This window comes from Dicentrarchus labrax, unplaced genomic scaffold (genome assembly GCF_905237075.1).
Source record: "Dicentrarchus labrax unplaced genomic scaffold, dlabrax2021, whole genome shotgun sequence".
Taxonomy (NCBI): domain Eukaryota; kingdom Metazoa; phylum Chordata; class Actinopteri; family Moronidae; genus Dicentrarchus; species Dicentrarchus labrax.
In genome coordinates this window covers 12,911,431-12,935,302 of record NW_026136710.1, presented here as the reverse complement: position 1 = coordinate 12,935,302, position 23,872 = coordinate 12,911,431, and the positions used below count along the sequence as shown (strand labels likewise).

Below are 23,872 nucleotides of genomic sequence, written 5' to 3'. Positions count from 1 at the left end.
GAGGCAAATAGTTTTTGTTGATCTTGATGAAATAAGGGTGGGCTTCACATCCCATGGTTGCAACCTGTTCATGACGTCGAACCAGTTGTTTTGGTCCCCTCTGCCCAATCGGAGGCTCCGCTCACATTCTACCGGAGCCGAAATGGGTCTATTCATGCCTCGGCTCTGTCCTCCCGTAAGTACCATAACGCCCTTCGTCGGGTGCTCTGTGGTACCCGACTGCTGCTTTAAACAGCAGCACTGACATGGAAACCCCATTGCAGCTGCAGAACGATTTCTTTCCAGAGCAGCAGTTCCAGCACTGTAAGTACCAGCACTACTGCGGGCGGGAGGATCGGCTCGGCAAGCAGCACGACCAATGCTGCACCTGCAATAACTGCACCTGTGATGCGAGGAAAAGCCTGATCTTTCGCGGGACGTCGCCGACCACTGTGGGAACTTTAAGGACACCTTCGGAAACGTCTTCGAGACAAGGTTGCCAGTACAGCGTCTGCGAGTTCACACCCTCTAGTCATGGTAGTTCATCCAGGCATCATCATCCTCACCATCAGCAGCAGCATTGCCGCGATCGGCAGCAGCGGGGCAGCCTGGGCAGCAGCCACAAAGACAGTAACTCCTACAATGAAATAGCCATGAGCAGCTGCAGATACAACGGCGGCGTAATGCGGCCGCTGAGCAACTTGAGCTCGTCCCGCAGAAACATACACGAGTTTGATTCCGAATCCCAGCCTTTGCAGCCCATCTCAGCCGCAGATGCGTCGGACACTTTAGTATCCAAGCCGGAGAATAATTCCACCACCCTGATGCCTTACGCATCGGGAGACGGAGGGGGAGGCTGCAGCCACAGCGGCGGTAAATCGGGTAAAAAGAAGAACCAGAACATTGGGGAAAAGCTCGGGCACAGGAGGGCCTTGTTTGAGAAAAGGAAGCGGCTCAGCGACTATGCTTTAATCTTTGGGATGTTTGGGATCGTTGTTATGGTTATAGAGACTGAACTCTCATGGGGAGCCTATGGAAAGGTGCGTATTTTCTCTAATCCCATGCTGTTCGGAGTTAATTCAATGACATGTGACTGACGGAGCAAGACCTTTAAATTAAAAAAAAAAAAAAAAAAAGTCAAGTGGGAAAAGTGATATAGAAAAGCAAGCCACTTTAGATAACAGGTAACAGAAGTCTGGGCTCACTGCAAAGTGTCCCATGTAGTCACATTGTCACATGCAGGCCAAAAGGCCCACTGCTGTCCAACCATGAAGGGGATCCCCAATAATACAAAAATATATCATTTGTCAGAATTTGTTGCAGTACATCTTAAGAAGGTGGATGTTTACTTGCATGTTATTTTTGTCACACAGACATATAACAACAGCTGCTTTACCATGTAAGAATGTGATTTTTATGTCATGATGTTGTATGTTGTTTGGCTTTAGTGTTGTTGCTCTTTTCCAGGAGTCCCTGTATTCATTAGCTCTAAAATGCCTGATAAGCCTTTCTACAATCATTCTCCTGGGGCTGATTATCATATACCATGCAAGAGAGATACAGGTAATGTTGAAACACTCTTTTTTTTATTCTTTAACTCTTGATGTTGAAAGGTCAGCAGTCTAACAGTAACATCACATTTTGTAAATGTTCAAATTAATGGCAGAATTTAAACAGATGTGTACTTTATAGGATGTCACAAATGGGTTTTGCCCACGCAGGTTAGAACATTCTTTACAGCAAGTAACTTCTTGTGAAAGCAAGTGAAGTGTTAAATTTCAGTTTCTCTGCAGCATGGGGGAGCGTAGATGCTCAATTAAATTATATGGCTTTAACAACTTTATTTATTTCCATTCTCTTCGTTCCAAAGTAAAACTCTGTGATTGCATGAACGACTGTAGTTGACTGACCGTTGTCTTTTGAAGCCACATTAACAGTTCATTATACATTTTGATAAGATTTAGGAACTCCTCACTGGGCTCAGTGGATGGATATAGATTGTCAGCCTCCCCTGAGATATTCCAACACTTGGACAGTTTTATGACCTTGCCTCGGAGCATTGTTGCATTACTTACAGTTCTTCCTGTGTCTTTGTTGAGCAGCCACAAAATTAATGGGGCCACTTTCTGCAGGATGGACCTATGTTGACAGGAAGCTTTCATGTATTCACTGCTTTCGTTTGTGTTTGTTTTTTATTCATTTAAATCAACTTAAAAGGGAAACTGATTTTTTAAAAGCCTTTAGCTAAACTGTATGAGCTGTTTTTATATTGTTATATGCTCTTATTTAACATGTAGAAGAGGTTTTAGTGAAACATAAAAATGTTACATTTGGACAAAGCATTACATCTTATCTTTTATATTAGCTACAGTATATTCATCAGCCTTGTTGGTATATTTAATACTTAGAAGTCCCCGGGGAGTATCAGTCATTGAAATAGCCCGATAGTAAAATGTGTCGCCCCCTTCAGATGTCTCATTGTAAACCTTTCTTTATGAGGGATGATAGAAATGCACAGACATCATTACCATATTTCAATGCATAACAGAAGTGTTTTCATTTCCCCTACAGACAGTTTCCAGTTGCTGTTTATAAATTAGAAAGCCTACTGTAAGTTTGCATGACGGTATCATATTCATTCTTCCCTCCCTCGACCTCAGCACCTTTACTCTAATCCTGTGTAAATTATTTAATTCATAAACAGAGCTTTTTCACCTCTTGCTTGTGCAAACCTTCCTTGATGATAAATAATGTAACGATTTAGTTGCGGGTAACATATTGCAAAAGAGCATTTTTCGTCACAGCAGGATTCTGTTTAGTGACTTTTGTAACAGATTGTGTTAAATTAGTAGTTGTGCCTCAGCTGCACATTTATGGTCCCTGTTCACAATAAATCAGTTGGACGGTTAAACACTGAATTGTGCTGCACACTTTCTGTCACTGTTTCTGCTATAGTGTTGTCTACACATCTGTATTGATAAGTATGGTGATGATAGCATATTTAAAATTCGCTTACATCCTCTTTTTACACATTAATAATGGCTGTGGGGCTAAATTCTTACTTTCACCACAGGCGAGCTGAAATTTTCATCTCAGCTCTAACCTGATCTTTTCTTTGCATTCCTTTAATTGTCATTGGCTGCACATTTACACCACAGGAAGGCGGTTTCAAACCTCTTTGATCCAGACTCCTCTGACAGTCATGTCAATATCTGGAACATTGTTCACCCTGGATAGCTCTTTCCTCACGATAAAGACATTTTCCTCTTTTGCTGACCTAGAAAACCTTATTAAGGCAATTGTTTGCCTCAGAGTTGATTACTGCAATGCACTTTTCACCACATATCCCCTCTCCACAATGATTTATATACAATTAATTCAAATGTAGAAGCTTGTGCCCTTAAATGGATCAGAAACATCATCACGTCACTGCAGTCTTACTCACTCACTTCTGCTTCTCTCTGAATGCACAAGTTGATTATAAGGTCTGTCTTCTAATTCATCAAGTCCCCTTTAGAACAAACTATCAGCCAGTTCCTGGGAACTGACTCTGTCTTACTATTTAAATCCAGTTCATAGTGTTTATACTTCAGCTTCCACCACACCAGCTGCTCCTTTCCTTCCCTGCCTGAGGGGCTCTTGTGCCTGTTGTCGCTAGTCTGTCATTACTTGGTTCCCGCAGACTGACATGTGCGCACACACACACACACACACACACACACACACACACACACAGACAGACACACACACAGACACACACACACACACACACACACACACACACACACACACACACAGACAAACACACACGCACAAATTAATTCTAAATCCATCTTGCTAATGACCCACACACATGCACAGTGGCTCTGGATGTGTGTGTGTTTCCTTTTCCTTTTCTCTGCGCTTCTGTCATTTGATAAAAATGTGATTTTACTTCATATGTGTTAAATTCAAAAGACAGATTAATTGTTTTATTATTTATTACAACCTACCTGCCTGGTAAATCAGAAGAATGTATTTTTTACTTCACTCATTCTTCTTCCTTGTCAAAACCTGGTGCTTAATATTAGTTTGGTGGCTAATGTAGCTGTGAGCTGCTAGCCTGAAGCAGAAATGAAGAGCGGGCTACCGAGGTCTGGTAAGCTTTCTAACTTCATTTTCAAACTTGTAGTCATCAGCCCCAACTAACACTGACTCAAGTTACATCACTTGAGGCAGTTTATCAGATTTTGTGCAGCTCCCTCTGAAACCACAAAAAGCTTTATGCAACTATATACAGTTGTTCTCCCCCAGATAAACTGACTTTGATAAGTCAAACAGGTGGAGTTCTCCTTTTTAAGAATCTTCCGTCTTCAGTGGCATGTAGCGGTGTTGTTTCAGATCGTCCCTAGCTGTGCCGTCCTCTTCCATGCACAAAGGAGAAAACCTGGTGGCCACGAAACGTGTGAAAAATGTGAATGCCCCTATCTAGAGCCAGGGTTTGGTTTGTCCATTCTGGGCCACTGTAGAAACATGGTAGTTCAACATGGTGGACTCCATGGAAGTGTAGATATAAACGGCTCATTCTAAAGTAACCAAAAAACAACGATTCCTATATTCAGGTTATTATACACTATTGAAAACATTCACCTTTGAATATTTTATTCTATTTCTGCCAATAGATCCTCCTAAATATTACACACTGGACCTTTAAGCTCAAGCTGATATACTCAAGTGGGACTTTTCAAAGCTCCTCCAGAACCACAGACATTATACAACTATTTTCATAGTCTGTGCTGTACTCCTAGCGACTAGTAAATTGAATTTGACATTTAAAATTGGTGGAGTGTCCTTTTAAATAATAATATTAGACAACTCTACTGATTAATTGACTCCATATGCAGTGTTATTACATGGGTGAAACATCAAATATACTTTTAACTCTCTACTGTTGTGTTATTCCGTATGATGTAATATCCCCGGTTTGTGTGTTAATTCTCTACATGAGCCTAAAGTGTTTGTGTTATTAACAGAGTGCTATTTCTGCAAAAGTGCACTTTTCCATGTGGGAAATTCTCTTCCTGCAGTGAAATAGATTATGCATGCACATCCATGTGTACTCACAGATGCCTGTCAGATGTAGAAGCATAAGTCAGGATGATGAAATATTTCCCTAGCACTTCTAGCCCCTTAAAACTGATTTACTTGTCAAACTCAGAAAAGACTGTGCCCTCTCATTTTTTATAGGGTTTAACAACAGGAAGTTTTTTCACCTCAGAGCAATTGAACACTCAAAAGGTCAGGTCGGACAGGATATATGTTGGACACCAGCTGCCATTTGAATTGTTTAGGGATACATCTGCTGTGCAGCAATGGCAGTGATGGCTGACCTACTGAGCCAAGTCAGTTAACAGAGGGAGAGAGTGTTTCCATGTTCTGCTAAATGTCCTTAGATTTGTCCCAGCGTATACATGTATATAATTAGAGAGTAATATTAATGTTTAATCCTCCTTTGTAGATACTGATGTTGTTCAGTGTCTTTTTATACTTCTCCTTGAAATGTTATCGGCCTGATTCAGTCCCCGTGATGCCTTTTGTTGACAGCTGGCGATCCGCCCGAGGAATTTTTAGACTTTTTAGTTGAGTTGAGTGTGCTGTGTTGGCAGGCGCCGACTTACTGTACAGTACGAGTAGAAATTGAGAAGTTAGAGTCTGTGGCTGTTTCATGACTTTGATTTGTCATTGCCAAAGTCGGATGTGAGCTACAAGCTGCGAGCATCTTCCTGCTCTCGATGCTAAGGATGGTTGATCAGTTCACCTTATTCCCAAACGGACAAGTTTTCTCTTCTTCTCACATCAAAGGCTCTTTGCCAAGGGGCATTTGTGTTAAGGCCATTGCTGTGTCGTTGTACCTTGTGATGACAGTTCTGCTGAGTTTTCTTAAACTAATGCAAAATGCTTTGGGGGCTGTTCTGTCTTTGATGTGTACTTTTCTGATAAAAGTCAGCACTGATGTTTCACAGTCACACAGTATTACATTTTACACTCTGCAGAAAAGATAAAATAACAACACATCACCCCAAACTGTGCCAGCAAATTCTGCCAAAGTCAAACTTGGCCGTGCTCGTCAGACCGCCCCTGGGTGGTGTGTATGTGTCAGAGATATGGTGTAACTGCAGGAGACGCTCTGCATTTCTCACAGTGAAATCTGTCCTCTACCTGAGACTCCAGACTGGAGTCAGATAACCACCACTGCCTGGTGACCTCAATGTTTTCACTGACCGTACAGACTTTCAAGGCCAGAGACACTCAGCCACCCAAAGAGCTGAGAATCCTGAATATTATTTATTGATGACGTTTAGTAAATTGTGTTCTGCATGTGACTTTAAACATGCAGATGATTTTAGATTATTAATATGGGCAGCTTGGCTGCAGCAGCAACATTTTAAAGAAGGAAAGATTTATACGAGCTTTTACTTTGGCTCAGAGAGGCTTTACTTTGCTTGAATAGAAGAATGTATATGCAAATGTGAGACTTAATTTGAGAAACAAAAGCAAACTGAAGCTGCAACAGCTTCAGATTTATTCAGCAAAGTGGTCTCTTAGTGGCTCACTTTGATATCATAAATAAAGTATTGCATTAATGTCTAATTGGGCTGAACCTCTCAACCTAATTCACTAATGAGATTGAGCGATTTCATTCTCAGTGACAAGATATATGTTCCCATCTCCACATTACACAGATTAAATATTGAGCTGGACTCCATTAGTTATATTGAGCGTAGTGAAACCAGTAACCAACCCAGCTAGCATCGCAGGTGAGCCCCTCTGAGACTGCACAGTGAAGACGCAGGACAGCGGCAGGCAGGGAACGATCTCAGGACGTACTCTGCTGTATTGTTTCTCAACCTGACATGAATGAAACTTTCCCATGATGCACGAGGGGCATGCACTCTTAGTGATTAGACTGTCCATCAGAAAACAAGCTGAATGTCTGAGAGAAGCCAGTTACGACTGGATTTGTCCTCAGAGATGTGTCATACAATGCAGAGGCTCAGTGTGTGTGTGTGTGTGTGTGTGTGTGTGTGTGTGTGTGTGTGTGTGTGTGTGTGTGTGTGTGTGTGTGTGTGTGTGTGTGTGCTCTTGTATTTTATTGTCACTGTGGTGATAACAGTTTTTGAAAAAGTGAGGACATTTTGGGCAGGGTTAGATATTAGTTTTAGATTAAGGTATGGATACATACATACTCATATGTACAGAGGCACAAATGTGTGCATGTAATAAATTAAATGTTAAAAGGTCCAGATTAAAGAACATAAATAATTCTTTAAAAGGGACTTAAAGGGTCAGTTTTCCTAAATTACAAAAAACATACTGTATTTTCTCATTGTGGTGGGTTTCCCAGAGTACGAGAAACATGCTGCTGTTGAATTTTAGCCACGCTAATTCCTTTTACTTTGGTTTATGATCAAATACTATTGACATTCCCATCAGCCTCAGGTTGTGTTAAATGTCAATTAGCGGATGTTAGCATAACCCGCTAAATTAAAATGGTGAAAATAGTGAACCGAGCCGATCAGGTTGTAAGTTTTCGTTTGACATTGATGTACCTCTTTGCTGATGCCGTTTGTGTGAGGATGACATTGAGATCATTCTCCCTCCAAAGAACTTTTTGTCCTCTCTTGTCAAAGGCAGTATTATAGTTTGTTTGGAGTTTGTTATTTTGGCCTTTTAGAAAATAATTGTGTCTCTGTACACACGCTTGTTTAATTTCTACTGTGTATATATGAAAATATAATAAGGTAACCAAAAATGTAATAGACCAACACAAATTAAATTTGCTTAGAGATAATTTGGGCTCATCAAACCTCTATTAGTTGTTTCATGTTGCTTTAAAAATTCACATATAATAGTGCTGATTGTCCGAGCGCAGTCTTCCAACCTTTGTAAACATGTTTTAACTGTGATTAAGTTACTTCAAATTTAAAATCCTTTTACTTGCTGTGGTTAAATGACTTGTCAGCTTCCTGTAACTAATTTGAAAGTGTCTAGTTTCATCAACTGTCTGCTTGCGTGCCTGACTCTCAGTGTCTTCCTCTGGCAGGATTTTAAACACACACAGTTTAATGTTTTTCCACTGTGGATGTAGTTTCCTCCACCTCTCTGTCATAAGTGTTGGTTCTGCTGCTAGCATGGAATATTTGATGCTCCGAGGTAAAGGGCCCTTGAGTATTGTATTTCAGGTCATCCATTACCATAATTGCTTTTACCCATCAAGTAGGCTTTCCTTATGCAACCTGCGCTTAAATGTTTAATTACATTGTTTTGAGGTAACAAACTTTGTAACTGCTTTTGACAAGACGGGTTTGTTTTGTTTAAAATGTAAAATAAAACGCTGCTTGTGCTGTGTGCAAACAATAGATTTGACTGCTTTCAGAGCCGTAACTCTGTAAGTAAGAAACCATAGCAGAGTGGAGTCACAGCTTGTGTTTCCGTGTCTACATTACACTCACTTGGAAAGCCGAACAAGACGAGCTGTGGTTAGAGTTACACACTTCTCTGACAGATGTCAGTTTGTTAAAGGAGCTCAGTGTCGCTCATTTGATATGAACAACTGCCTCTGAAAATTTAATTCATGTGTTTTCTGTGTTTGGGGGAAACTTTGATTGTAGCTTTTAAATAAATATAAATGAGGCTTTGTGGGATAGTTGTAGCGTTTGTTTCGGGACATGCGTTAGTCGTAGCTTTTCTTTTTTTCTTTCACAGTGGATGATGGACATATAATTGGCTCAGAAGCTATAATAAGCGTGCACTGTGGTTTAGTGAAGTTTGTGTGTTAAAGTGAAGCCGGCAACTGGAGTGTTGGAGTGTCTTCAGTGCTGTCAAGCTGTATGTGGAGCACTCATGTATGTCTGTAAAAAAAGTGGCAGTATCATTGATTTTTCTATGTGCTTTCTTTGTCCTTGAACATTTTGAAAAGGGGCTTTCGCTTCGATGTGAGAAATATGACTGTTTCAGCAATTCAATTTTTATGTAACATATCACTGCTAAATTTACAATCTAGGTCACTGATCCCATTAGCCCTCCAGGAGTGGGACAGTTTTTTTACTTCTATAATGAGAAATTTCAAATTGAACTAAATGGATACTAGTTGGCTAGATGCCAGGTCATGATGTGTATGCCTCCAGTGTGTGTTGAATATTATGAACAATTTATTTCTCATTGAATTAAAACTGCAGTTATGACTGATACATCAATATATCCAGTATATTTCAGACCTAAACAGCTTAGGGACTGTACAAAAATTATTCAGGTGAACCTTATGTTTGAGTTTAAAAAAACAAGACTCCCCCTGGGTTATTGACATTTTGTTTGACACAGAGAAAATTAACATCCACCCCCTTGATTTCTCAACTCAGCTCTGATTTCAAGCCTAATATGTTAATGGGTCTGTCATTTTTAAACACCCTAAAATAAAAAAAAAAAAAGAAAAAAAAAAATAAAAAAAAAAAAAAAAAAAAAAAAAAGGTTTAAAAAATTTGAACCAAGAGATACTAAATGAACAGTTCTTCTGTTACTGAATGAGTGAACAGGGCAAGGTCAGCAGCTCTGTGGTTGTCATATTCTTACTTCACCCATTAGTAAAACAGGCTGGGTTGTGCTTTATATCATAAATACATTTAACTTCATCGTATAGTTAAAGAATAAACGTGATTGATTTGTGAGAAAAACTCTAAAGATCTACAGTGCATCTTCTCTTTCTCGTGTATAAAGCTCTGATACAGAGACATAATTGTTGTCATCTATATATATGGAGCACACACAAATGTTTTTCAAGTAGTCAATATGTTTTACAGTAAATCCTGTAAGAAAAAGATGAAATTAAGTATTTTATAGGTATGATATATATCTATATCTGGTATATATGATATATCTTGGCCATGGAAGACCCTCCTTGGCTGTCCCTTTTAGCAAAAGAATATATAGAAAACCCTCCCCCTTTTCTGAACCCACCTCACCATTAATCATTTTTGTACAGTCCCTAACCCTTAAAATTTATATTAAATTCTTCTTCGTGTGTAGTGCCAGCAGGTATTTGGGCAGTGGAGAAAAAAAAGTCACAAAAAATCCAAACTGCACACTGAACTGACCTGTGTCCGATCCAGTTCTCAGAGATGCCAAACTGCAAGCAAAGACATTGTACTTGTATGTGCATATTTTCATTTTAAACCCTGAGGAGTCACTGCACACGGCATAATTCATTACTAAGCATATTAAGGAGGTTTCCGACTAAATGTAATCATGTGCAGCTTTTCTTTTCTCTCCTTTAGAACGGCTTCTGCTCTCATGGCAAAAACAGCTACCAGGAAACCTCGCTTGTATTTGCTGACAGCAACATTTTGTGAAATATCTGCTGCCAGTTGTGACGGCCTGTACACAGGCGGAGGACCTTGAGTTGATTGAGTGGATAGAGCAGGAGCAGCTGTGGAGGAATATCAGTGTGGTGTGTCAAAAAGAGGAATTATTTGACAAATATAGGGGAAGCTAATACAGTTTGATAGTATTTAATCCTCAACCTACTCCAGCAAATATAAAATCCGATGAGAGGATTGAGATAGTGTATCTACGACTATAAGCATGATCAAGGCTCACTGTGAATGAGCTGGAGGTGGCGGTCATAGGCTCAGCCGTTAGTTCAGGGTGAATACACTGAGCAGTGAATCTTGTGGCCGAAGATGAGCGTAGATTGGATTGAAGATGATGAAGAGATGGGATGAACAAGAGGAGAGAGCAGCAGCAGCAGAGGTGACCATGTGAGGAAGCTGGTGTATACGACAGAGGACAGGGTGGAGAAGAGTGATGAGGGGTGCTGAAATCTCACTCTGAAGTCCCCAGTGGAATGGCCTACCTTCTGGTCGGGGTGGCCAGGCGACCAAAACCTAATGCTAATGTGGAGGCGGCAGATGTTCTCATCAGTATGACGCTTTGAAGTTGCAAATGCTTACTTCATGCTGCTAATGTAACACTTATTTTTTATTTTTTGTGAGAGAGAGAAACAGAGTAGGGGGGAAGAAAACTTGGCAGAATTTAGTCCTAGTGGAGACACACATGTGGCTATTTGGCCTGTCCTACTACAAATTGTGTACTTTACCTTCATTCTTGCAATTTATTGTGTAGTTTTTAGATCACAGAGCCCAAGGTGATGTCTTCAAATGTCTTGTTTTGTTCAAGCAAGAGTCAAATACTCAAAGATATTCAGCTTCAGTTATATAGATAATAAAGAAACAAAGAGATCAATTAATTGACTGATGGTTTCAGCTTTATTTCTTAATTGTATTCCATCCATTTCACTTTAATATGAAAAAGCTTAAAATAATAATATATAATAATAATAATAATTTATCACTGTGGTTTTCATACCATACAGATATTAATAGAAACAAATAGCTTCCAACAAGGCAGAACAAAACACATGAAAAAATATGAAACACCAAGGTATTCTTTGGATAATGTATTCAGAAAAACAAAGGCATGATACATCAGTGTTGCAGCCTTCATCAGATACCTTAGTACACATCTGAGGGCCATTTTTGGCCTTGAAAGAGTGTAGCGTTCTCCCTTAATCTTAACAGCTATTTATTATTTTCTTGGGCTGTACCTCCTCCAAATGTTGTTTTGGATCAATTTTATTCTCTTAAAAATGGTCAAAAAAGAATGTTATGTATATATATCATTTGTCTTAACATGGGGAAAAAAACTATCAAGGTCTTTAAGAAATGTGACTCACAAATGTGATTTAATGACTCAAGGCTTTTGTGACTTATTGTTTAATAAGGTTTAATGATTTCCTGTAGCTTTCTGCGTCACCATGATGAAAATGTTAGATGTTTTATACCCTCCACTGGCCTCACCATGCCCTTTCCTTGCAGTTATTTATGGTGGACAATGCAGCTGATGACTGGAGGATAGCCATGACATATGAGCGCATCTTCTTCATCTGCCTGGAGATCTTGGTGTGCGCCATCCACCCCATCCCAGGGAACTACACCTTCACCTGGACGGCACGCCTGGCCTACTCCTATGTGCCATCCAAGACGGATGCCGATGTGGACATCATCCTGTCCATCCCCATGTTCCTGCGGCTGTACCTCATCGCTCGTGTCATGCTCCTGCACAGCAAGCTCTTTACAGATGCCTCGTCCCGCAGCATCGGTGCACTCAACAAGATTAACTTTAACACACGCTTTGTGATGAAGACCCTCATGACCATCTGTCCTGGCACTGTGCTACTGGTCTTCACCATCTCGCTGTGGATCATCGCTGCATGGACTGTGAGAGCTTGCGAGAGGTGCCTGGATCAGTTTCTCACGCTATGCTGCACTGCTGAGCATGAAACATAGATAAGGCATAAAAATAGATAATGTACACACTTCTTAGCTCACTCTATGTAAGCATCAAGATAGAAAGATTTATAAGAAAAGATTATAACTCTCTTTAACAAACTATTTAATCTTATGCACAGGATTTTTCCGTTTTTTTGAAATGAAAATTAGTCATAAGGTGTAGCTGGAGTGCATCCCTTTTTTTCAGGTGCATGAAGGTCAACCTATTGCATTTATTATTTATTACAGGTACCATGACAACCAGGACATAACCAGCAACTTTCTAGGAGCCATGTGGTTGATCTCAATCACGTTTCTTACCATCGGATATGGGGACATGGTCCCAAACACATACTGTGGGAAAGGAGTCTGCCTCCTGACTGGCATTATGGTGAGAAAAGCAGACTGAGTGCTCCAGTTTTTTTTGTTTGTTTGTTTGTTTTTTTGCCATTCAATATTTTTGAAAGTGTTGAAAGACTGACAGAAAGTAACTAACATGCTACTTATATTTCATGACTGGAAAAAAAATAGTTGAAATTAAATAGGTAAAGATTCATGTTGTATATTTGTGCCTGTCCATTCTTGTTATTTCACAGGGTGCTGGCTGCACTGCCTTGGTGGTGGCTGTGGTGGCAAAGAAACTGGAATTAACCAAAGCTGAAAAACATGTCCACAATTTTATGATGGACACCCAGCTAACAAAAAGAGTAAGTGAAAGCTCCATATTTAGTTATTTTGACATCACAGATACTTCACCTTTCTGTCTTCTTGACCAAATGTTTTCCCTTTTTTTGCTCTTTAGGTGAAAAACACAGCTGCGAATGTTCTCAGGGAGACGTGGCTCATCTATAAGAACACCAAACTGGTGAGGAAGATGGACCACGCCAGAGTCAGGAAGCACCAGAGGAAATTTCTCCAAGCCATTCACCAGTATGTACCACGCTCTTAACCCTTACCACTCATGTTGGTCTAACACCTTTTATCCAGCAGTGTATTCACTCGATGCAACACCAACCTGAAATCTGAATTGTTTGACACCTGTAGCAAAAATATGTGCTCATATTATTGAAGGATTCTGACCATATTTCACCTGACTTGACTAACTTTAAATTTGCAGATGTGACAATGAGTTGGCCTGTTGATTCTGTATCATTAAAAATGGTAAAATATGCAAGGGGACTAAATTTATGTAAATATTATTCACTGACACAGTAGAGGTTCTTGTAATCCATTTGGAATAGAAACAGAATTGTCAGTATGAAAGTTACATATTCTATTTGTGTAAAATGGCTTTTTTTCTGAATGAGAATTGGAAACATTCCCACAAGATGTGGGTATATTGTGGAAGTAGTCAGTCTTTCAGCAGCCTCAGAAGTATTCCTGACAAAAAAACGTATTTTACCTTGAAATATTCTCGAGTTACAGATTTCACAGCAGTATGATATTGATCTTTCTCCCTCTCTCTCACCTTTTGCTGTCAGATTGACTCTTGTGTGTCTCTTTCGCTGTATGTCGGCTTGCATGCTGACCTCAGGGGCTGACACATGTGGGTTTCTACTTTTCTAGCGGCTGGTCAGACACTTACCTGTCAGCTAGTCTTTTAGTGGGTCCCCGAGGACTCCCGAAGTGCTATCCAACTCCAAAACAGTATCGATTTTAGCCTCACCACGCTCTTGTTTTTCTTCAACCTACAGTGCTTACAAGCACATGCACTCTGTGGCTTCTTTCAATAACTGGCAATCAACCTAGTGCTTTATTAAAATAAGTAACTAGATGTACAATGATTTTGGTATTATGTAGCTTTATGCTCAAGTAAAATGTCCCCTTTTTGTATGTTTGTTTGCTTTCTGTGGTTTTATGTATGTATATGGGTCTTCGTGGTCTCCTGTGTGCAATTTTGATTTGCTCATGAATCTTTTGAACATACATTTATGTTTTAAAGACATTAGGATGTTTAATTACAAGGTCGAGAAATACACAAACTGTCTGCTGCTGCTGCAACCCGCATCCAGGTTTGTGCGCCACTTAATAGCATTTTGTCATGGGTGCTTTGTCGAGTCATTATGCCCTTGCTGTCATGTTCAGGCAATTTGCAGCGGTGACGACAACGTCTCATGTCCACCTCCTGTCCTTTAGGACAGCCTGATAATGAAAATCCCTCAGAGCTAAAGCAAAATCTATAAAGAGCCAGATTCGGTGGGAAAAAGTCACGTCCAGCTCTGTGTGCAAGGATATCTACTCAGCATGGTGTCAACATCCTCCTGACACACCTTTATCCTATAAAGATTCTGTTTTGTTCTGGAGGTCGTGTGTTCACAGGCCTTATCTTGGAGAGTTTTATGTTTTGCCTGTAGCCTATAGTTGCAGAATGTGAGTCACAACTCTGGATTGAGATGAATATAGGACAGGAAGCAGCCTGACAGCGAGCAGATCACTCAAGTGGAGGGTAGGAAAAGGCCTACAGCCATCCTTGACCTGTCATGAGGCGATAGTAAACATCAAATCAGATATCACTGTGCCTGTTTCCTCTGGTCAAAGCTGCAAGACAGTGTGAAAAACTTTCTTCTCAGAGATCCTCATCAGTCACTGTAAAGGATGTGAGGTGTAAACAGTTGTTAAATAGAGCCATAGATGCTTTGAGTCACCGTGGTCAGTGTTGGTGAATGTTTACTGTAGTGAACAGGAAGGTTGTTTTGATTCACTGTATTCCTGATAACCAGGACTAGTGTGGAAAAAAGGGGATTAGACTCAGAGAGCAAGCAGAGCTGCTACCACAAACACAAAGAGATAACACACGGGTTACAGGAAGAAATAAGTATAAGAAAAAATTGTTGCTGCTGTTTGGAGGTGAGGTGAGTGTAGAGATGAGGGTTACAGCAGCCAGACTTGAGCAAACAGATTTTGCCATCTGAATATGTTTATCTGATGTTGTAATAATTCATTTGTCTACTTCATGTTTCCTTTTTTTCCTGTTTGTGTCGACACAATGCAATAGAGCTCGAAAGTAAGTCTTCGCCTCACATGTAGATACAGACCTGTTGTGTGCATGCTAACGAGAGCTTGTCCTTGAACCCAATAATGTGACTAAAAAATTACACTCCCTCATTTGATAAGTGAAATTCATGGCACAAAAAACGTTGTAGCTTGCAATGATTGCAATTGTTTCACATGACACAATCGTAATGTCACCAGATTATTTTCATTTACTGCTACAAAGGTTTTTATTAAATGTCTGCATGTAGCATGTCAATTTGATAAAAATACACATTAGTCTCACATTTTTCATTCAGTTTGCAACATTTTGTGATGCAAGCAAACAGCTTTAAAGAACCAGCACAAACACGTTTTACTCTTCTTATTGACACATGCTGCACATTGTAAACACACCTACAGATGCATATAAAATGAATTTCAATTATCGGTGATGGAGGGTGTTTTTCTTTCCATTTCTGCATGGATGTGATGAGAATTTGATCTTTAATCAGAAAGCCACTGATTAAACTCCAATCAACTGTGCTTTCACGTACCGAAGGATGATGACTAAAGCTCTACAGGAGACAGACCTGCAGTAGCACAAGTATATGATTTATAATATCACTCAAGTCATGTTATACAGATCGGGGCTCAGGGTCATCTTTCGGCGTGTGGAACCATTGTTACGCCTGTTACTACATTTGCAGCCACATTTCCTCCATTTCTCTGTTGGATGACACAGTAGCAACGACGCTGATCCGGTGTTATCATGGCTGGTTAACAGCATAATAACACAGACATACAGCTGTCATGCATCTCTGCACTAAGAGGAATTAGCAAGAGTTGGCAGTAAACACAGTTTAAACACTCCTGAGGTCATTCGGATGGTGCATTTTTACCACACCACAGGCATGATGTTGCACGCATGCAACCAAATGTCTTACAGTATGTTTTAGGCCATTACAGCTTTTAAGTCAAGCATCTCAGTGCAGTCAGATCCCCTTTGGGAATGCTGTCCCTTTCCATCCACAAGGTTGAAGTGGGAATCATAGCAAGAAGCAGGACAGTGAGTGCTTGTTAGCTCAGAGATCAGTGGATTGGAGAAACAGCAAAGTGACCTGAGAGGAAGGTCAGGGTAAAGCCTCCGAGCAATCCCGTTCGAGCCCAAGAGGCTGCAACTGTGACCGACAGCGTGAAGCTGTCAGCAGGGACGGAAAGAAAAAAAAAAACAGACAGGCTGCAGAATGTTCACCCTGTCCATTAAGCTGAAGAAAAATTTGCATTTATCTCAACAATGAGGTAAACGGAGGTCATGACAAAGAAAGCAAGTCAGGAGGGGTAAAAAAAATATGGCGCAGCACTAACTGAGATTGCCTTGACTGATTTAGAGGGGTACTGAAAAGCTTAGCATAGCCGTTTTCCCTGATGAATAGCAAGCAGATTTAAAGTGCCCATTCAAAAGGAGAACTGCCCATGAGGAGTGATTGACTGAGGGAAAGAGACACATAGAATATAAAAGACAGGGCAAGTAGGCTTCCTCATCCTGACCTCGAGCTGCCCTGTGCTTCGACCCCATCTGACAGCTATTGGTCATCCAACTGTGAAATGCATAATTTTAACAGGTCTTACATCAACTGCAAAGTCATGTAACATTGAATATCTGCTATCTTTCATCATTTCAGAAACCTTCCTTTCTTTCTTTCATTTAATGACTTTATAATAAAATTAATGCAATAGTACCCTGTACTTGTCTTTAGAGTCTGCTCTGTATGAAGCATTTCGGTCCTCAGTTGTCAGGACATCTTCCCCTGCCTGTAGATTCCTTTAGTGACTCCTGTGGCACCCTCTGTTGGTCTAACCTGTCATCTTCGCTCCACATCTGCCTGTCTGCAGGAAACAGAGAAATGATCCTGCATTGCATGACAATGGGCGTATCTCAGCTAATTATCAGATGCCCCGAGGGCCCCTTAAATCCCTTCTCGATCTTCATTACTGTTGTGCCTTTAACTCACACACAACCTAATGATCAACACACACTCAAACTGCGTCCATGTCTCAGTTACTTATAAGGCTTTTAGTTATTATTATTATTTCATCAAAATCTAAGACTCTGGCAAACTTGCCCTCATGATGTTAGTGTGTGTGTTGTGCCCAGTTTAATTTAGCATGCGTGGGTGATTCAGGAAAAAAAACAACCTCTTTAATATCTCGAAACCACGTGTGGTCGACACGCTACAATACTGCACGGTTGCTGTTTTTGAGCCCCCTGAGAGGATGAGTAAAAACAGGCTTTAGAGGCCTAATTAAACAGGAGATGTGAATTATTTAAGCATGTTGTATGGCGTAGGTGAGTTCATTTTTGCAGACTTCACAAGAAGCATTTTCGGTTATGAAAAAGTCTTTTCATTACTTTAAAAAAAAAAAAACAAGTAATGTATCATTTTCTATTCAAGATGCAAGATCAACTGGATTTCTTTAAGCGGCAGTTTGTGAAGACCTTTTGATTTTTCTCAATTCTGATGTCACATTTTTTTTAATGTTAATACTGGATATTTTTTGAGTGACTAACTAATTCATAAACTTAAACAGAGAAAAGTTGGTTCAACCTAAAGGAGAACTTTAACTATGGGCCTTTTTATAATTTTATAATGTGTTTTATAATCTGGCATATCAATTAGGTATAGGACCTGATAAATGATGTTTATACTTCAAAGGTGCTCGGATACTCTCAGAGTCCTCCTCATTCCTTTAGTATGGTTGTATGTATGTATTGGTTGAGTAGGACGTAGAGCTGGTCTCATTCTCCTCAGTGGCAGCTCTCCTCCCCCTCTGTGGTCTCCTTTCCACTTGCATGCAGCTCAACCAAACAGACTGACCCCTGCATTTTCTACACACATCCTGTGCATGTCCTAGGAGTGTTCTCCATGTGTATGCCATGTGTGTGCACAAATTTAATGATAAAATTCTGATAGCGTTAATTTAATTTATTGGGTTCTGAATGGTCTTGTGTTCAGATTGAGAAGTGTTAAAATGGAGCAACGCAAGCTGAATGACCAAGCAAACTCACTAGTGGACCTTGCTAAGGTAAGCTAGACTAACAGTCTACTGCTGCATTGTACACTAGGATAGACAACTATCCTGATAAGTTTCTTTCCTTTGTGTGAATTCAATGCATGCTAGCTCACTCGCTGAATTAGTTGTGTCTTCTAATATAATCAAAGTCTACAGGTGTCAAATAAACAGACAGGCTGCTCACAAGGTGATTAAAAAAAGATCTGTGTGTTTTTTCTGGTCGTCTGCACTCAGCTGAGATTCTCCTATTTTGGGTTTGAAATAATAACATTTTATTTTACAGTGTAAACTGCTATCCCCAGGACACATTCAGCTGAAAATTACTGAATGAGAGTAACAAGAAACCCCCTTTTGTGTCTGTGCCGTTTTCCACTTTATGTATTCTCTGATGTTTGTCTCCAGATGCACTAAACAGAAGTTGACAAACCTTAGGGAAAGACCAGGCAGTGCGCCAGCCTGACACAGCAGAAACAGTAACCTGGGAAGGGAGACACACTGTGATCTGATGATTCAGCCACAAGTAAAGGCAGAGAAAGAGAGGAGAGAAAGGCAGAGCACTTTGACATTCAAAAGTACTCTGAAGTCAAACTGGATTTGGGCCAGCGTGTCATGAACAGTATTAGTTAATATTGCCCAATCACCTCATGCTGGAAAACAGTAGCGAGAGCTGGGATGTGACATTGGTTAAGGTGGCTTATAGCCAGTGGCACTCAGCTGGAGCTGTAATCGTTGTTATAGAAGTCTGATGCCATAAGAGGGCAGTGTAGCTTCAGTCCCTTTATGCTCCCAGAGGAAAGATGGAGCTAAATAGAGAGCTGAACATATCATTGGCAGCTGCATCACCACTGCAGTGCAATGTGAAATTCCTCAGATCACAGTGTATCCCTTAACTCATTATCTCCCCTACCTAATTTCGGGTGTGTTTTTCTTTTAATTTCATTTGACTTAAGTGATGCACTGTTTGGTTGAATGATGTTTCTTTCAACTGCATTTTCTTCACTTTTCCATTCAGGCTGAATTACATGTGAAATTGCTGTTTGAAACAATCTCTACCACTCTCCTCTCTCTTGTTTCTCTCGCTCTCTTGACCAGAAATTGGATTATACCGTCAATTTGTGGTTTTATTATACAGTTGAAGTGGATCCATAACAACCCTTATATATTCCTGCTCCATCCGTTTCACCCTCTATTTATGATGTTTGTTCCTTCGTGGTTAACTAGGCCTCTTTTCTTGGTCTCTAGCATTTTATGCTATCACTATTTAATGTGTTCTTGCTACATTTCATGATTTTCAGATGAGGCCCAGACTTGGGTTAGTTCAGTCCACACGTAGGCCTGTGCATGGGTGCAGTTAATTTCTAAGTCAGAGGAAGAATTACGTATGTAAGATAATATATTCATCCATAAGTATTTGGTTATCCTTACGTGAACTGTTTAAGTATTGAATTGCATTTGTGATCCAGTGAAAAATCTGCAAATGACAAGAAACCAAGCCTCCGATTGGTGTTTATGTAAGTAATACAACACAGTGAAACCCTTGTCTCCACTAGTTGTCAGGTTTAGAGATGTCAGTGCTACTTTAGTCCTCACTGATTCACATAAACAACCTATCCCATTATTCCCGCATGAAATCAGAAGAGGACAAGGTAAGTGATGGATGGCATCGCCTCTAGGCTGCCAGGGATTATTAGTCCTCTACTGAATAAAACCTCAGAAACCGCCCTCCAGCAGCATCACTCCCACACCTCATCCGAAATGTGACATGGATTTCTTAGAGTGTTGTTGACTGTTTTTGAAGACTGAACCTCTGGATTCAAAATGTGGCATCTACATGACGTACATAGGTCTGTAAACAGATGGCTGATGCATCCAAACAGCAGAAAAGCATCATCAGCAGGCACCTTTCTTGTCTCCTCAAGGTTATAGGCTAATGTACTCTGGTCTGTATGGAAGCACGAACTCTTGTAAACTGGTCATATAAAATCTCCCCTTCTCAGTCACTGTTTAAGAGAAAAGTGCTGGTTTTCAAGGTTGTAACTATTAAGCATAAAAATAAGTTAATTAACCTGATATCCCCCTGACCTGCTTTCAACCTCTGCTCCTTGAGACTGGAGGACAATGGGACAGTCGCTGGGGAATTGCAGCCAACAAGATGGATGACGTAGAGGCCACGACAGGACCATAATAAAATCCTCTACTTGTAACATTTGTTAATTCAGCTTTCATGTTGATAACTGATATTTTCTTTACTTTACTAATCAGCTATCTCATTTGGCATTTTGTGTTAGATAGGATAGGTTCACATTATTTCAACCGTGTCTTAAAACAATACCCAAATCCCTATATGTACATTGAAAGAGTTTTTTGGGACTAAATTCCCTCTTTGTGCACCCCCAGCGTAGCTCAGCAACAAATACTGTCCACTGAAACACAAAAAGAAACTAAAAAGACTGTAACTTTGACTAGATGTGTGTAACTCACACTGCTGAAGGTAAAATTTATATGCATGTTTATAAAGTATGAGGACTGTGGATTCTGTCTGCCATTACTTAAACTGAAATCACTTTCAGAAACGGATTTCAGAGTGAAGGAACAATTGCAACGTTAATTAAAGCTTTCAATATGCATATGGGAATGTAAGTATTGTTTTCAGACAGACTTATCCTAATTGTGTCATGCTATTAATAGTTGGTAATGGCCACTGTATTCAGATGGGGTTATTCTTTCTACTCTTTAAAGTTGGTCTCCAATCTTAAGAAACTTAATCTCTTCTATTTCCTTTCCTCTCCTTTTCAGAATGAACACTTTCAACTACATATTTATTAAACTATTCAAGAGTCCTTTGTTTTTAGCTGTAATAATGGACACATACAGTATTGTCCACCAATTTGGACAATGATCATGCTAAGTGTGTTTCCTCTCCCCTGTTGTAGACTCAGAACATCATGTATGACATGATATCGGACTTGAATGAGAGAGGGGAGGACATGGAGAAGAGGATTGCCCTGCTGGAGACAAAGCTGGAGACTCTACTGAGTAACTTGCAGGCTCTGCCGGGACTCATCAGCCAGGTCATAAGCCAGCAGCACAGGGACTTCCTGGAGGTGCAGCTCCAGCCTTATGACAAACACAGCCCTGAGCGCTCACAGTCAGTGTCCCGACGGAGGTCTTCCTCCACAGCACCGCCCACCTCCTCCGAGAGCAGCTAGAGTCCAAGGGGAATGCCTCCACTGAAGACTTTTGCCATCATATGGCCAAGTTGCATTTATCGTAAAGCCTTATGGTTTCAATAAGTATTATCCAAATTCTGATGACAGAATCCAAGACACTGAGGACAATGCATTTTAATGGATAACTTCATGCTGTTATTTGTTTTTTATTACCTCAAAAGATGTTGTTATCCTTGCTCTGGTGACATGACCACAAAAATGGCGCTTCCCTCAGTAAAAACTAAAAGGCCTATCGATGGGGTTACAATAAGAGCTCTACTCCATCTCTATGCAGAGATAGCCAGTTTTAGGTGGCAGGATTACCATGTGTGAAACTATTGCACTAAAATAGTGCTTCTCACTGACTTTGTGCTCCTGCTGGCTTGATTCAGTTGCCCTGTTCTTCAAAACAAACTGAGAAACCACTGAGAAATTAGTCAGGGAGCATGATAGTGATATTGAGGAAAAGTGCTGTGTTTGGTGGACTGGAGTGAACTGACACCAGAAGGCAGATGAAAATCGCTCCCACACACTGTCACTCAGAGATAACTTAAGCTTGAAATGAGGAAAAAAAGCATATATCTTTTAGGTTAGAAACAGCATCAAATATAGCGGTTTTCTTTTGCAGAGTGCCCCTGTAGAATGACTATTTTTGGGGAGACGTTGCAAATAATTTAATCCTCTAGTCAAAATGAATGCATCAAAATCTGTACTTGCACTTACTTTTTAATCAATGCACTTCAATGCTGACTGACGTATGATATAAAGATGCGTTGCTCATTAAAAGAAGAACATTTGAGATGTTTGGGCATGGGTTTATTATTATCAGTTCTCAAGTTGTGGCTAGTGTTGATGAATCGAGTCAAAGCCTTTTTTCTGTTTCCAAAAAGAAGCATTAACTAAGACCTGTAGAGGTCTGCAGAAATGTATGGAGTGATCATAAAGTCAGTAATTACCCCTTGTCTTGCTGTGTCTCACCTCCTGTCCTTCCTTCCTGTGCTATTTATGCTTGCTGTCACCCCAGCTGGGTAACAACAAATGCTGAACAACAACTCGCTGAAACCGTATCTACCTTTTAAAAGAAAATGCCTATTTTTATATATTTTGATGAGGACAAGCACACCTCCTACAACTAAACAACAACAAAGGGGCTGTATGAAGTGACAGATTCAGCATATCTAGCATACGGTCTAATATTTCTTGGACTGGAGTTAAGGTACAAACACAAAGTCGTCTATTAGGTTCTTTCCTGAACTTGATTATAGACTATTTAAAAACTGCATTATTCTTCAGATTGCATTTATTTTTTACAGCCTATGCTTTGGATGACACTGTTGGCTGAGCTGGAAGAGCAATACTCAAGAGCAGAACTGGTAAATCTACCTACAGTGGCTGTCATTTATTAGGTTTTAAGATTAGGTTTTAATGTCAAAAGTCAAATTAAGATATTTAAACATTTATTTAAATATCCTCCTTGGCCTTTCATACAGTCTATATCCATATCAACAGTGTGAAAAGCCATGATGTGGCCAATATACCCTCTAGAAATTAATATTCACCATATGAACGTAGTTGTTAATGCAACCCTCTCACAGAGAATAGCATGGGTCACAGGAGATCTGGTCAGCAGCAATGATCTTGTTAAACCAGCCCACCCACAAACTAACAAGTCAATCAGATACTCAACAAAATGACAGATGTTCAGTCCACAAACTTCAGCAACATAGAAACCAATGAGAGATTATACTGTATGCGACTTAAACAATAAACAATTAAACAATAAAAATATACAATTTGACAGGCCTGAGTCCTTTTTTATTGTGTGAGAATTTGTATTAAAAATGACTTGTTAAAATGTGCACTACAGGTAAGACAACTGCACTGACATATATGGTAATCTATATTTTTAAATGTTATTTCATTTAATTTGGTGTTGCAAGCTTTCTTGATTTTTCCTTTATCATCCAATAAGTGGAGACAAATTAAGGAGGTGTGTATATGTATATAGAGGGTAAATGTCCCCCTACACAGTAACTTGTAGGCATTGTAAGAGGCTGACCATCACTGGTGGGAGAGGTGCTCACATCCTTTACTTCAGTAAAAGTAACACAATGTAAAAATGCCTAAAAAAAAGTATTAAAAGCCAAAGTACTCACTGTGCAGAAAAATGGCCCCTTGGACTGACATAAGCTATGACATTATTAGATTGTTACAGATGCATCAGTGTGTTAAAAGCCTTATACTGTTGAAGCTGGTCAACATTGAGATGACTGGGAC

General features: G+C 40.0%; 1 protein-coding gene across 2 annotated transcripts; it reads left to right on the top strand.

Moving 5' to 3' along the window:
• The first annotated feature begins 137 nt into the window (after positions 1–137).
• kcnn2 (potassium calcium-activated channel subfamily N member 2) lies at positions 138–23,393 on the top strand. Of its 2 annotated transcripts, XM_051413067.1 has the most exons (9): positions 138–1,019; positions 1,447–1,542; positions 11,889–12,307; positions 12,591–12,732; positions 12,938–13,048; positions 13,144–13,271; positions 15,337–15,345; positions 18,329–18,398; positions 21,320–23,393. In XM_051413067.1, the coding sequence occupies exons 1-9, from the start codon at positions 246–248 to the stop codon at positions 21,593–21,595; spliced, it is 2,025 nt and encodes a 674-aa protein (XP_051269027.1). In that variant the 5' UTR covers positions 138–245; the 3' UTR covers positions 21,596–23,393. The 2 variants fall into 2 exon arrangements, with proteins under 2 accessions (XP_051269027.1, XP_051269028.1); XM_051413068.1 differs by lacking the exons at positions 15,337–15,345; positions 18,329–18,398 and having other exon boundaries at positions 21,320–21,458.
• Positions 23,394–23,872: the final 479 nt, after the last annotated feature.

Excerpts from the sequence above, each read along its gene's own strand:
- kcnn2 (XM_051413067.1), top strand. The coding sequence starts at position 246 with ATGGAAACCCCATTGCAGCTGCAGAACGATTTCTTTCCAGAGCAGCAG. Across the intron at positions 13,049-13,143 it reads ACACCCAGCTAACAAAAAGA|GTGAAAAACACAGCTGCGAA; the intron begins GTAAGTGAAAGC and ends TTTGCTCTTTAG. Across the intron at positions 18,399-21,319 it reads CACTAGTGGACCTTGCTAAG|ACTCAGAACATCATGTATGA; the intron begins GTAAGCTAGACT and ends CCCCTGTTGTAG.